Consider the following 16,398-nt stretch of genomic DNA (forward strand, 5'->3'; position numbering starts at 1 on the left):
TCGGCACAATTATATCAGAAAAGTAATCCTATGTTGATATATATTTAAAAAATGTGTCGAAATATTGTTAGATTATGTTAACATTTTCTAAGGTTATGTTGACATCTTCTTTGTTAATGACGACATATTTAATAAATTATGTCGAAATATGTTACTTGTACATGTTTGTATATAGCAGATACACTGTACAAACTTACATACGCTCATGTAACCGTTGTATTGGCATTCAACTGTGACATTTCTAATATTTACGACTTCTAATCTTGCAGATTTGTTGAATATTAAACAAATCTCTTTTGGAAAAGAAGTTAATGTAAATCTCTTATTTGGGCGTGTCTATAAAAAACTAATCACAAGAAATATCAATTGTTCTTCCCCTGAAATTCCAGGGGATCTAACTCCATCTATTTATCCTGCAGAGAGTCTATGTATATGGTGATTGGCCAAATATCTTACAATAACTAAATAAAGATCAAGAAGTCAAAAATGATTTACAAGCAAAATCACTTTATTGAAATTTAAATTGTATCACATTTAAACAATGTACTATGGAAATTCAATGATTTACAAAGAAGATAATTTGAAATTTAGGATTTTAATGACTTTTTAGAAAGTTATTGAATACATATTGCTTCTTTTATAGAAAAAGAGAAAAAATAGCGAGGTGAAACAATAAAGAGGGAAAGAATTGCAAGGTGAATACAATAAAGATATATAAAATATCGGAAGGGACAGACAATTCCTTTTTATAAAAGTGTTTACGCTCAGTTTCCCATTATCCATTTACTCATTTATTTTTATTCATCTTTTCTCAATTTGCTGTATGATTTGAACCAAACGTGAACAAGCTTTTATAATATGATGAGTTAATTTCACAAATTTCACCTAGCCATTTTATCCTTTTCCTTACCAAGTTACAATAAACAGATTTTCTACTGAGATAAACTTCAAATGATAAAATGAATAAATGTTGAAATGCATGAACTGTAAAGTCGAATTGGTCAGTTAATTACTTTTCACCGTGTACTTGAGATAACCTAGCAAGGTAAAACGGGATTTGTCCTCCATTGCATGTTAATAAACACCTTTATATACATATTCACGTGAAAAGTATTTACATAATTCAGACGATTATACAAATGCTTCGAATACATCATACAAACTCTAGTAGATTGAAATGTGCAATATTTCTTATCGCGAGACATAATGAAGAATAAGAATTGGTATTTGAGCTGAAGTTGAATTGAGAACTCTGTCATAAAAACGAATTGAATATGTTATCACGTTTACCAATGGTTCAACCGACGCAGTGTCATTACTGATCAAAGGGTCCAGCCCTTCAACATACATAAGGAATATAACTGATTTTACTGAAATAAAACAAATCAACTCTAACGATTTAACGATTCATTCAAATGTAGAAATGCTCTAATAATGGTATGAATCCAAATTTGCTAATACATATCCAAGGATCTGTAGAAACACATCTTGGTGAATAATATTTGTAAACACATATATTTTAAAAATACACAAATTGAATGAAAGTATTTCAATTATGATATGTAAACAAAACTAACAAAACACTATAATGATCATATCCTTATTCAATCATTTAAACTAACAATACACAAACTGATGAAAAAAGAGGAACAAAGTCGTGTTTCAATTTCTGCAAGGCTATACACCACAATTAGAAACCATATGGAAAATTTCGATGATTTAAGTTTGACATGACATGACGCAATGGTCATGTAGGGCAAACGGCTTAATATTTAATATGCTTATATTTGTTTTTTAATATTTAAAAAAATAAAAAAAACTTGATCATACCTCATGCATTTCTCAACAAGATATATGTACAAAATGGAATCTTATTATGCATTCTGAATTTGATATTTGGATAAAGTGATTTATATAATCTTCAAAATGAATATAAAGCTTATATTTTTGTATGTCAATGCATAGATATGAAAATGAGCTATACTACCAACTTTTATACATTGTCACAATATATTTGAAATGTTTTCTAAAACAATTCATAAGTGTAAAGTTTCAGATTGATTTGATTTAAATAATAATATAACAAGCATTTTTTATGTTTCTTCATTAGATTTTGATTGGCATGCGTATTATTAAAACAATTGGTAAAGAAACAAATTGACATGAAACAAACTAAAAATTAAATAAATACTTATGCAAATGATTTTATACGCAATGTCTTAAAAGAAAAAAACTTTAACATCAAAGACATGAAACACATGCCTGTTTACAAATGAATACAATCATTTAGAAGTAAACACCGTATTCCAATAAGATACAAATCATACCTTCCAAGCATTTTGGTAGTAGCTTTCGTTTCCGAAACCAAAATAGTTGGTGGATGTTGCTAACATAGCAAAGGTACACATTTCGTAAGGTTTATTTTTGTAGTAATTTCGCTAATTCGAAGAAAATAAATCGTTGCGATGATTTTTCAGAAGATACCGTATTGGTGGAATTTGCCACAATGTTTTACAGTTAAGTCAGCATAAAAAAATAAAAATACATGTTTTAATCGAGCAAATGAGTACGATAATTTGTGTACTCACCACCTGCTTCGTAAATGTAACTTCGTTTAGCTCTTTTCATAAATATGTTTTTTGGGTTCAAACCCGTTTGAGGTCCCCTAACTGTTTTATTTTCTATTTCATTTCTATCTTTGAACTGTTTCTTTACAATAATACTTTTAACGAGTATCTTTATAATCAAATGATTATATTTGCCATAATACACAACAATTCAAGGATGATGAATGTCATACAAAACTTACATTTTCATATATCAAAAAAGGATTATGTATTGTATTTGATGTATATGATGTTAATCAGTTGTTGGCTTTTCACAATCCATTGTCGCATTAGTATACATAGGTCATTCCCGAAGAGATTGAAGAGAAATCCGTACACATAGTACAAAATCTTCTTTGTATCTCATATGTTTTGCCGCTCTATCGGTATCTGAAACAGAGATATATACCACATTTTTACCAAAGAGAGAAAAAAATGATCTTCAAGAAATACATAAAATGGCACTGTTTGAACTATTCATATTGAAATGCTAACATATATGACAATACGTTTTATTAATTTCAAAAATGATAACAACCACGAACCAGTTCTTTTCACTTACTGCTGAGATATATGTTCTTTCAGTTTCTATGATATATATTTTGGCTATTATTTCACGTTTGTTTTCAACAACAGTATATTGACTTCCCAACATGCATGTCGAGTGCTATATATAGGTACTTTGTTTGTGGTATTAAAGGTTTTACGGGACTCTGTTCCCCTTCAGTGTGGTTTTTCATTTAATCAGTAACCTCCCCTTAACTTCCTTGTGAATATAACTGCTGCACAGAAGGGGCAGGATATTTCGAGTGACCAGGTAGCTCAATCGGTTAGAGCAACAATACAACAGTCTGAAGTCCAATGTGCGAAACCCGGTCTAGCCCCGATGAATTTTGTGGTTTATATGTATATGTGTACTGTTTATTTCATATTTATTATTTCTCATAAAGTTCTCGCAATGCAATGTTTCTCTTGTCAGAAATTATAACTTAATACATTATCAATAGTCGTGCTGGTGAATCAGTTTCAAACACTTAGAGTTTTTAGTGGTACGGGAATCATTAAGGCATTTTCATCATTTCCTTTATTCGAGCAAAACAACGAATAGGTTAAAGTCTATTCTTTTCCCCACTTTCAACAATGCTCAACACCATGTAAAATCAGCAAGTGAAGTACAATATATCCAAAGAATCTTTTATGAGTAAAATATTTTTTTTATCATTTGCTATACCAAACTATCTTATCTTGATCACCACCATAATTACTCGTCAAATAAATAATAAATAAATAAAAAAATAAAAACTTAAAAGTAAACACAACGAAAGATATATATAAAATATAACCATTCATTATGAATACAATTATCATTAAATTAATTGAAGAAAATCCATTACAAAAAGAATGAACTTCAAGTAGGTACGCATTTTGTTTCAATACAAATCCTTCCATTCGATTGATATATACACCGATATTGATAATACACGTTAACATCATGACGTCATAAATACTATTTTAAGTGATTTTTTCTTAAAATAACTAATTGAAAAAATAAAATGTCGGAACTGGTGTGAAAAAACGACGAATAATACTTTGCTTTACATATCATTAAGATTACCTTTCACAATTAAGTTTGAAACATAAATTAACTTTCATGATACTGCGTCTTATGAATCATTTTGTGTATACTGTATATATATGAAATCATTTACAGTGAATTTAAGTAACAAAATGAATTTTTGAAGGATAAAGGTTCTGTTGGGTCAGTTGAGAACAATGTAAACAGATATTATACAAGTTTTGAATAATCATAGATTAATAATCGGTAGCATGTATTAACATAGTTCCATGTTAATAGTTTAGTATGGTTGAATTGTATCAAACGCTTACTTGGAACGTACAATTTTGAAGAAAAGAAAGACAAATTACAGAGAAACACCACGTAAACTTGAGTATTATTCAACATATATCTTCGAAATATTTACTGATTTTTAAAACTAGATAAATTCAAGCACAGAAAAAGTGGTTTTACAAAAACGTTGAAAACAAATTGGCCAAAGCACATAACAAAATCGAAACTTAAAATTTAATACGAGAAAAACAGCACCAGGAGAGATCCAGAGTGATACATGTAATTGTTGCTTATACCATATATGGTATACGTCCTTGTACAATTTAAATCCAGAATGAAAGAAGTATGGAAATATTCTTACCCATTTGAGTTTATTGTGGAGCGCATGATTTGCGGGCGTCGGATTGAGTACTGAAACAGGACAAAACAACTTGAGTCAACAAAACTACGGTTCGTTGTAAAGGCTTACGATATATGTATTTAAATAAAAGAGAAATGTTCGATATTTTCTTCTTAATTTGCATCGTAATTATAAAGGGACACGAAGCCATCTGAACTAATATGAGCATGACGTTCATCACGTGAAAGTTTAAAAGATAGAGCAGGCTCACATAGATGTACCTATACCGCCGATTTGCCCGTCACCTTTATATCTGACCGATATACACAAACAAATCTAATCAGGTGTAGACCTCGATATAGGCGTATTATTGTATAGATATGATCGTTATCAGTCTTCCATAAATCATCTTGTGCACTGTTTTTTACTTCGGACGACGGACGAACTTGCAAAGCCGTATAAAAACACCTCCTCACTAGTAAGGGATATAACAATAATAGGGAAACTGTATGAGCTCCAAGTACAGTCATATCTGTTTTTAAATTCGCCATTTACGCCGAGAGAATGATCTCGACCCTGGACTCTTAAAACTATATATGGATTTCTCTTAACCAGAATTGGGATGTTAAGCAAACGTTTATTACATGGTTATATTCACTGTGATAGTTTTGATGACCTTTAAAATGTCCACAGGAGCATTTATATATGCTTGTATTTTTATTTTATTGTTTATCTAAAATAATAATATTAACTAAACTGGAACTGAACAGGCTCGTTGTCCGGCATCCAGGTGGCCGAGACCGTCCGTCTCGAGTTCGGAGGTGGTGCTGGGTTCGAATTTTAAAAAGAGAAAATTGTCTTTTTCTTCAAATTTTAATCATAGGTGTTATAATTTAAACTGGTATCCGCTTAATGTCCACCTAGAGATCGGACGTCCGGGTCTCTAATGCCTCCGATAATACATAATATGTTTTTTACCAAAATAATATACATAATATAAATAATTGTTATGTATTACCGGCTGTTCTGTGTCGACCATATCGTGAAAGGATTGTTGCTCTCTTTCTGGTCGCAAATGATAAGACAGCGGCTTGGAATCAAGGTCATCAAACTTGGAAGCCGTGCTTGATCTTTGATCTGGTATTGACATGTTAGAGGGTTGGTAAACATATGCCTGAAATAAAACCAAAATAGTACTTGCAGAAGTAAAAGTATATATAATTTCAGACACAACAAAACGTTGAATATGACCTTACTTCTTTGGCGCCAAATTGTCCATGTTGCAAAGCTATTTCCAGTAAAATAACAATTCAATAGTCAGTTTTATATCAAAACATTCGGACTTCCATTAAAAGTTAATACAATGCCAAATCCCTTATGTCATATCCATACTTGAGAAACAGGAAATTTCACGTTTAGTACCATTCACTCTCGAAAGAAGAAGTCATGCTGGTATCTTTGACCTACGATGACCTATGAGGGAATCATTGAAAATGTTCCCTAAAGGGACATTGTTGATAGACATTTAAATCTACTTTTAAGTGTTATACGGATACTACCTTTTTATACCCTTCTTTTAGGTGCATCACATGCTTTGTCTCACTCTTGTTTATATGTAATGACATAATTTCCTTAGTTGTGGCGCCTTCTTATTTTTCTAGTTTGTTAACATTACAGCCAACTGAAGATGGTTGTGTTGGAAGCCATTTTTTCAGTTTAAATTTCCATATTTTTATTAAAAATGATTGAGTTTCATATTTTCATAGCATTAGATAAACACTAGAAAAACTCTAAAAAAATAAAATGTGACCAATAAGCTTCTTACGTAGCATTATACCATCAGTTTATTAAAGCATTATCACCGCCAGTTATAGCAAATTTGGTCGAGTTCGTGTTTATCGAACATATGTAGATTTGATTCATTCTGTAACAAATTAACAAACAGTCAGATAAATTTCACCTGGTAAGGGTAGTATTAGAAATGTATTTGTATCTGACCTTTGACCTGTTGTCGGGGTCTTTGAGTACTCTGTAGTATCTTCCTTCATTATAAGCCAGCTCGTCCTCGTATATGTTATCCCTGTCCGAGCGTTCCCCGGGGTAGTAGTCACCGTGTCTTTCGTCATGGTGGTCACTTTTGTCTGGACGGTACATCGGGTTAGTCTTCCCCACACCATCCATCGGCACGTTCTCGATCTGGGAGTTATCCTTCCTTATCTCTTCAGGGTCGGACAGCTTTTCACTTTGATTATTAAAAGCATGAAAATATGAAAAAAATATCAATGCACAAGGACAAAAATAAGAACTCAAAGCAAAGTGACACATCATGAACCCCCGGATAAAAAAAAAATCAGGAGATGCAAAAACCAGGGCTTCAGAAGGTAATTAGTATTCAGTACATTTTATGTGACTCTAGTTAAAATATCTCTCGACAAATTCTTCTTAACATGTTCGCCATACAATTTCTATAAAAGTCATGTCAAGCATAGATTGTTTAAGTAACTTAAATTTGAACGGATTTCTCATTCAAGTTTGATACCTATCTGTCAAAATAAATATATACGTTTCATAACATTCTGAATCGAGTAACACTTAGACCCAGTCTAAGTTCGACACATTACTTGTAAGTTCAATTATTGCTATTAACTTTACATCCCATAATGCTAAATCACACAAAAAACTCATATTCTATCAATGTATGAAAATGTGTGCATGGACGGGACATCTATGCACTTGATATTGAATTTTCATCAGAGAGGATAAGCTCCGTTTGGTGTCCATATTGCTTCCGATAAGCAGTATATAAAAGTTCAATATTGGGCTATTTTTTAATGTAAACGTCTAAACAACAATACAAATGTGTATGATATTTAAATACTTACTCAGTTGTTTTTCCTATTCGTTTGTGTCTCCACCTAGCGCCCAGGAAGATAAAAAGTAATAGAAGACAGGCGATGACAGCCCCTGCAGAGGCGCCGATGATGGCTGTGTTTTTCCCGCTGAAGAAAACCATTACCTTCTCTTTGCAGGTGTCACCTTTATACACATACATGGAATCTTCTCGACATCTGTTTAAATATACAGCACGATAAATCAGAATCGGGAAAAAAACCGTTATTTGAAACACAAAACTATAAAACCATTGAAAAATATAAACAAAAGACAGATTTACATTGTGATCATTAGGACCAGAAGGTGTTTCATCGACGACAACCTCAATGTGAATAAAGTTCAAATCTAATTGAAGTCACGCGTTAAGAGAATAGGTGAATAACAAAGAAACAATAAAGCACACTAATGAGAAAAACCATACCGATCTTCGTATGGAAAAAGAAACGAAGAATATCATAGTGGTTATCATAGAAAGTCTGGATGGAGAAGCTACTCAGCTTAGCGAGCGAAATATACACTAGAAGTCTGTCACATTGTTGCATTATGGTGGGGGAGGTAATGATCAAAACGCAAATGGCATTTTTGTCATATGACAACTGTTCGGTTTAAATGTGGATGCAAATGAAACGAAATGCATTGATCGTTTGTTGTAGTCTGCGAGTGTATCATATTCTTTTTAGTGCGTGTTGACTTTTACTTTATACATTGTACGTAAAGTGAGGGAATTTTTATCTCACTAACTATACGAATTACATATACATGAGTTGTAAAATAAAACCAAGCTTAAATCAATTCTTTATAAATTAATAACGGATTATAAGAACCGGTGTAGTGGCGATGATTCAGCATTCATTACTCATGAGCGTAATAAAACCATCGACCTTATATCACATAAAAGATCTGATATTTCTATATGGAATTATGATGACGACCATAAAGCTTGTTATTGTTTTTCATCAACTTTCATCTTTGGAAACCCTGTGTTGTAAGTTTGACCGTCGATAGTAAACAGCTTTTACAGAAATCATGAAATCCGGAACAAGCTCTTGAATAACAAATTAACTTGTAACTTGTAACATGTAAACGCACTATAACATGTAGATAAACGCTACTGTTCTCTCATTTGATCGTGAATTCGTTAATAACCATATCATTTCAACTAGTATTACTAACAAGGATTTTGCTATCTGTGTTATATATCGAACAGGTGTTTGATATTACACTGAACAATATCATATCATCTTCCATATCAAAGTTTATACCTATGATTCAACTAACGAACCATGTTGAGTTCTGCATGTAGACGACATATTGACAATAACATGTAAGATATAGAAGTGTATTAACGCAATCTTACCTGCATTTGACTGTTCCGTGTGTGTCCACAAAGCATTCGCCATTCTTTGCGCAAATGTTATTTGTATTACATTTATGGCTGCAAACAAACTTTCCTGTATCTACCACACAAAATGTATCGTGTGAGCAGTTGACTTGAAACGCTTTGCAAGGGTCTGTGAATGCTTTTGTTGTTGTTAGAAAAGAAAAAGAAAAAAGATTTATTTATAAAGTCAAAACTCAAAACTGAGCATATATAGACTTAAAAACACAAAAACCAAAAGAAGGACAGAAATAAATGACAGCATTTTTAAACCTTTAACAATGTGGACAATGGATGGACTGGAAAGATATATGTTTATACGTATCATTTTCTCGACAAATGCATCTCCATGGAACTCCAACCTTATGATATTTACAAGTTTAAACGTTCTTTTTCCTGAATTGTGACTTTTATTTAGCTTGGAAAATGGACACATAAAAAGTGTTTTTTTACATCAGTTATTGAATGTTTTTTTCTGAAATTCATTGTGCATGTATCTCAATTATGTTTGAGAAATATTGGAGGAGGATTATTTTATGACAGGGATTGTTTAATGCTTATGGAATGCATTATTTAATTTGATATACAGTTTGGTGTGGCAGCCATATTGGAATGTCCTTTAAAACACAAACACAAAAGGAGGGACAGAAATAAATGACAGCATTTGTTTCGTTATATATTTGGACAATGGATGGACTGGGAAGGAATATATTCATACGTACCATTTACCATTGCCGTCCTTGTCTTGTCAATATCAACTTTTAACGAAGAAGTGTTTCCAACACGCACGGAAAAGGTTGAATAATTTTCTGTAAGAAGTGAACTGTTTAAGTCGTTGACGTTAAATGATGGAGTCGGTGCTACATTTAAACCGAAGTTGCATCCGATGGAACCTTTGCTAAAATAAACATAGATACACATTGGATTAAGCTAGATAGCTTTGAGTCTATCCTAAATAGCTGACAATACATTAGCGCAAGAACAGAGTTTGCTTGTATTGCTCGTTTCGTAAAGGAAAATATAAATGCTTGACAAGTTATGCATTCTTTGTGCATAATTAAATTGCAAACAAAAAGAAATTATGGTATGATTATATTCATGGGATCTTCATTGTACACATCTTAATTTTAAAGCAAATAAATATAATGATTCTTCTACCTGCCAATCATTCTATATTAAATATGTATTGGACTTGTCGATAACCAACAGCTGTATGTGAAGTTGGTATATTGATGTTCCTATTTTTAAAGCTAGTAAAACGTTTGTTTGTATATTATGTTATACATATAAATACATATGTGTACACTCACAAGAAACTGTCGATGTCTACACTTATAAAACCAGATCTGTTCTTGTAAAGTTCCGTTAACTTGAAAAAGAATAAAAACACATTTATGATAATCACATATATACAATGCTTCATTATAACCAGGAAAGTATTCGAATATGAAAAATTATTGAAGGGTCGTATACAATAATATATTTATTAAAGCTTGCATTATTTTAGGTGTAGTATATTTTCTCTTCAAAATCGAAACATTTGTTACGTTGTCTGCTTTCTTTTCTCTCGAGTATTGTAAATAAATAACAGATCAATTTAACTTAAAACTTCGAGCTAAATTTCATTTTAGTCGGCGTCATTTCAACTTAAAGATATATTTCTACTTTGTAATATAAAATGTTTACAATTACAATTATATCAATAAATATCAATTAATGTACAATTGCACACCTGAATTAAATCGCAATTAAAATACAAACTGATCGGGATAGTCCGAGTCACAGAAATGTTTTGAACGTAAAAAAGACTTTTGTAATGAATGTGTCTCGTAATAAAGAAAATATACCCTATTGTTACAGGAGGTATGTTATGATAATCATTTTAACCAAACGACATTTTAAAACGAAATAGAAACATTCTGCGTTCATCGGAAAAATATTACAAAATAACTTACTGATAGGTTAAAGGCGTTGTAGTAATTCCTATAGGTAGTTGAAGATTTATTAGCTAAGTTTTCCGAGAAATTGCCTTCGACAATAATTGCCAACGGTATTGATAACTTTGTGAGATCTGAAATAAATCAATAATTATATTATCATAGTCGTTTTATTTATTATTTTACACTTTGAGACGACCTACAACAGGTTGTGATAAAGCGGTATAAAAGAACCTTGAATTATTATTATTATTATTGTCATTGTATACCGCTGGAAAAAGTACCACATATATTTGGTGATAAATTTCACAAAGGTTATTGATGATATTTCGTTAGAGTTAAATTAACAGTTAACTGGACCCTTTTTTACTAAGTTATGAGAAAAAAATGAAGCTGTTTACAAAAGCGGCGGTGTCAGGTATGACGTCGCAATACAGCCACTCATCTTCTTTCCCAGTGTCTATTCAATACCACGTGTATCCTTCGTTGACCGCGATCAATGCCGTACTCTCCTTACCATATACAAATCAACAATCTAATTATTCTTTGAAATGTGTTGTGCCACAAATGTTCCGCAGGGGACAAATCTTAACTGTGTGGTTGCCAATCTAATATTGGGACATTCTTTTGGGCTAGAAAAGCACTAAACATTTTGGAACGTGAGGCCTTGCATTGTCCTTCTAGAGGATGAGATAGCTATGGCGGCTAAGGGGAATAACATGGAGCTGGAGGACCTGATCCCGGTATCTAACGGTGGTGAGATTGCTCTGGGTGACAGCTAAGGGGTTTAAACACCATGATAACTACCTCCACAAACCATATTATCTCTCCTTCAGATTGGTCATTTTCCCTACCGCGTGTATAGGCAAAGCATTCATAGCGACGTCGGGTGATATGTTAATGGGGCTATCGGGACAACCGTAAAACAAGACACGCATCCAATCAGTCAGGCTATACACATTTCGAGCATGTACACGGCAACACTTTATACGGCGTTGATATTGATTAATATGCGGTATAACATTTGGACGGTGTGGCTTTAAGTTGAACACGCGCATCCAATAGATTATGTCTTAACACCAAACTGCTCGGCGATGCCACATTGCAAAATTAGTGCAATATCTCGTCCTCTCCCAAATTAAGACATTTCTAGCATTTGCGTTTTTACTGCATTTTGACTTAATTGTTGTGCACTGTATCTGCACATGTCAGGTTTGGAATGGTTTTATTACGTGTGGCTCTAGATTCTGGAAGTTCGACGAGTTCCTAGTAGCGCACGGCAAGGTTCTGTATTTTGACTTAACACAAATTTGAGCAAACATTATATGACTGTACCATAAACAATTTAACTGCCGAATGTCGCTGAATTTTGTCAGCAATTCGTGAAGTTAGGTAAAAATTGAAATTGCGTTAACTTCTTTCTTTAGTAAGTACATACTTAACATGTACGAACTAAACACTGTCAATATTCATTTCGTTCCTCTCTGAAAGCAAACAGTTTTACACTTTAACATTGATCCCAATTTCATTTCGAATGTTCAATCTCTCGTACTTGCCCAAACAGCTTTTGATAATGTTATACACAGGGAGTTATCGAATAAGGGAATAGTGCGTCAGTTGTAGGGTCTATATTGCAACTAGGACATGCCACTTGGTTTAAAAATCGGGAACGAAAGGTCGAGAGTTTAAACCCAGTGTCATGTTCTTATTGTCAGTAGAGACACAACAGCAACGTACTTTCCCCATTTTCACACACTTATCACTACGTACATTTTTTCACATTAAGCATATTAATAAACCCAAACACGCCTTTATACACATCCACATGAATACCTGCTACCTGTGCCTGTAATCCTTGTATGGTAGATTATTGTTGTATTCTGTTTCCGCATATTGTAAGGCGTAGTCACACCAGTATTATTATCTGGTGTTAATGTCTGCATTTGAGTAATATTGCAAAGAAATCAGCTTACCCAGTATATTTTCATTATAAAACGCATATAAAAACAAATTACTTACCAATTCCGCCAATGTGTTTTGGAATGTGAGAACGCAAACATTGTTTGTAAGTAAAGCAAAGGGAAGGGAGGGAAATTGTTTGGATACGTGTAAAAGCACGTGAGGGTTAAATGAATTTGTTTAAATAAATAAAAAAGAGTATAAGACATTTCATGCAGCTAAAGCGATCATAGTCATGTCAAATAATCCATACATGATGAGAGCATGTTCGTTTATATATATGTACAATTGTACAATATATACCTATTGTTCATAGATACTATAAAATATTGAATTCATTTCATAATTTGAGTATACTTCTGCATATTGAAGGTAATTAATTCGTAAATTATATGCACATCTGATGTCTTAGTAACCAAAACATATTTTTCTTCAAGGTAATTTATGATGTATTGTGATGTTATTAAACCAGTTTGTTCCATAAACACAATTATATTTTCCAGAAATTCATACTGTCGATGTGAACCTAATGATTAACATTGATGCTATCAAATTAAATACCAGTTTGATTTAACAACGATAAAACAGGTTGCTTACCCGGTGCATGAGACGGATATTTTGTTGGCTGAGGTGTAGCTGCATGTTTCGTTGAACTTTGTGATGTTGTTTGTAACGGATAAGAGTTGATGTATTTTTTACATCTTTCCATGCAGTTGATTGTTGTATTCCTTGCCTTTCTTTTTGCTGTCTGTAATGCAGCCATATTATGTTTACTACTGCTACGTTTCCGTTTAGCAGAACCTTTAGCTGTTGTCGGTTTAGCTGTTGCTGTTGTCGGTTTAGCTGTTGTCGGTTTAGCTGTTGTCGGTTTAGCTGTGGTCGGTTTAGGTGTTGGCGATGTAGTTGTTGTCAATTTAGCTGTTACCGGTTTAGCTGTTGTCAAATTAGCTGTTGGCGATGTAATTATAATCGGTTTAGTTGTTGTTATTAGTTTAGTTGATGCCAGTTTAGTTGTTGCCGGTTTAGCTGTTGCCGATTTAGTTGTTGCCGGTTTAGCTGTTGTCAGTTTAGTTGTTTCCAGTTTAGTCGTTGCCGGTTTAGCTGTTGCCGGTTTAGTTGTTGCCGGTTTAGCAGTTGTCAGTTTAGTTGTTCCCAGTTTAGTCGTTGTCGGTTTAGCTCTTGCCGGTTTAGCTGGTGCCGGTTTAGTTGTTTCCAGTTTAGTCGGTGACGGTTTAGCTGTTCCCGGTTTAGTTGTTGCCGTTTTAGTTGTTGCCGGCTTAGTTGTTGCCGGTTTAGATGTTGCCGGTTTAGTTGCTGCCGGTTTAGCTGTCGCCGGTTTAGTTGTTGTCAGTTTAGTTGTTTTCGGTTTAGTCGTTGCCGGGTTAGCTGTTGCCGATTGAGTTGTTGCCGGTTTAGATGTAGACGGTTTAGTTGTAGCCGGGTTAGTTGTTGCCGGGTTAGTTGTTGCCGGGTTAGTTGTTGCCGGGTTAGTTGTAGCCGGTTTAGTTCTTGCCGGTTTAGTTGGTGCCGGTTTAGCTGTTACCGGTTTAGTTGTTGTTATTAGTTTAGTTGATGCCAGTTTAGTTGTTGCCGGCTTAGCTGTCGCCGGTTTAGTTGTTTCCAGGTTAGTCGTTGCCGGTTTAGTTGCTGCCGGTTTAGCTGTCGCCGGTTTAGTTGTTTCCAGGTTAGTCGTTGCCGGTTTATTTGTTGCCGGTTTAATTGTTGCCGGTTTAGTTGTGGCCGGTTTAGCTGTTTCCGGTTTAGTTGTTTCCAGGTTAGTCGTTGCCGGTTTATTTGTTGCCGGTTTAGCAGTAGCCGGTTTAGTTGTTGCCGGTTTAGTTGTTGCCGGTTTAGCTGTAGCCGGTTTAGTAGCTGCCGGTTTAGATGCTGTCCGTGAATTTGTTGTTATTGTGGTTGTTGTCGGTGTAGTTGGTGTCGTTGTAAAATCACTGCAATTGCAGTATCCTTCTGAAAATAGATATATGGAGTATTTATAGAATCATCGTATCAACATTTTTTTCATTTCACTGAATCTACAACCTAACTATTTGGAACGGTACTTATTTTCGTAATAATTAACTATTCTCATCATATATATATCTATCGTTGCTAAATTAATATGCTAAGTTTAAATGTGTTCATTTCTTAAAAATGAAAAATATGGTACAAAAGAGATTAAATATGTCGCCAGGCACCAGGTCAACGACTAACAGTTTATAACATAAACAAATTCATCCCATGAATATAATTTAAAAAAAAAAAAGATTTATTTCCCATTTGAAAAATATCTTCAAAAGTGCTTTTCATTTGGAGGAATGGATGACCCGGACATAATGCAATTCACACTTTTCATCAAGCATGTAAGGACCTTTATATATATAGGGTATTGGATTGTAGAATTTCTAGACATGACCTTAATCTTATGAATTCATTTAAAAAATGAGAACCAAATAATTTTCAACTTTCTCATGTCGTTAATGGCGGAAGCTTTCTGCAAAAATGTATTGGAATAAGTTCACAGATTAAAGTAGAAAATGTGAAGAATTGTTGACCGTGACGTAAGACAGACAACCGACCACACGATGACCTGAAACATGTGTCAGTAAACAAAAAAATGCAGTCATCTTCTGCTTCCTTTTGATACACGATGCCATGAACATCCTCGTAATATATTTCATTTTCTATAACGTAACTTGCTAAAATGCTATTATGTTCACATGATGCTACAACTCTCCTCAGCGAATTTGTTTTTGATAGTTTGTCCCTTAAGGATGTACTCTTTTGAGGTTTCAGTCACGTTCAAATTCCTTTTTGATCTAGTTTATCGTGTTTTTATTAAATATAACATATTTTGATCAATTTAAAAAGTAAGCATGCATCTGAAAAATGTACCAAAACACTAGATGCCCAGTGTGTATAGACCTCTTTTACATTTAAAAAAAATTACCAATTCAGCGGCTATTTTGAATATCTCAAAAATGTGTATTTCTTGCACTGTACGCAATGCTAAAATTCCACCAGTTTTGACGCTATATCTTTCACTAAAAGTGTCATGGTATCACCATTTTAAACCATAGCGAGTTCATTTTTAGTATATGTAAACATGTAAATTGTACGATATTGGTATTTGGTCAACTGGAGCGCTGTTGGCGTTAAATACCGCAAAAGGTGAAAAATCAAACAAAACATTATGAAGCAGAACAAATAAGCTGTTTATTTTTACTGTTTTCGATTAATTAAGTATTAGTAAAAGTTTAATAGCAGAACTTTCTATATTGATCGTAAATCTGCAGAAAAAAGTGACAAATCAGTATTTTTGCAATTAAAAATGGGGGTAGGGGGTAGGGGTAACATCAATTGCAATTCTGAGATAAAAGTATAGGTTAAAGACATTTTTCTTCCATAATGTAGACGAAAATACAATTTTTATCAATTGT

At 33.3% G+C, this 16,398-nt stretch overlaps 1 protein-coding gene across 1 annotated transcript; it reads right to left on the reverse strand.

Moving 5' to 3' along the window:
• Nucleotides 1–494: 494 nt before the first annotated feature.
• On the reverse strand, nt 495–13,807 carry LOC110461105 (interphotoreceptor matrix proteoglycan 2-like). Its single transcript, XM_021514393.1, has 10 exons — nt 13,559–13,807; nt 11,021–11,136; nt 10,376–10,434; nt 9,788–9,963; nt 9,045–9,207; nt 7,678–7,863; nt 6,794–7,037; nt 5,814–5,969; nt 4,817–4,866; nt 495–2,996 (listed from the first exon to the last, which is right to left on the reverse strand). Exons 1-10 carry the CDS (start codon nt 13,722–13,724, stop codon nt 2,987–2,989), a joined length of 1,326 nt encoding a protein of 441 aa, XP_021370068.1. The 5' UTR covers nt 13,725–13,807; the 3' UTR covers nt 495–2,986.
• Nucleotides 13,808–16,398: the final 2,591 nt, after the last annotated feature.

Source organism: Mizuhopecten yessoensis, unplaced genomic scaffold, assembly GCF_002113885.1.
Source record: "Mizuhopecten yessoensis strain PY_sf001 unplaced genomic scaffold, ASM211388v2 scaffold10565, whole genome shotgun sequence".
Lineage (NCBI taxonomy): Eukaryota > Metazoa > Mollusca > Bivalvia > Pectinida > Pectinidae > Mizuhopecten > Mizuhopecten yessoensis.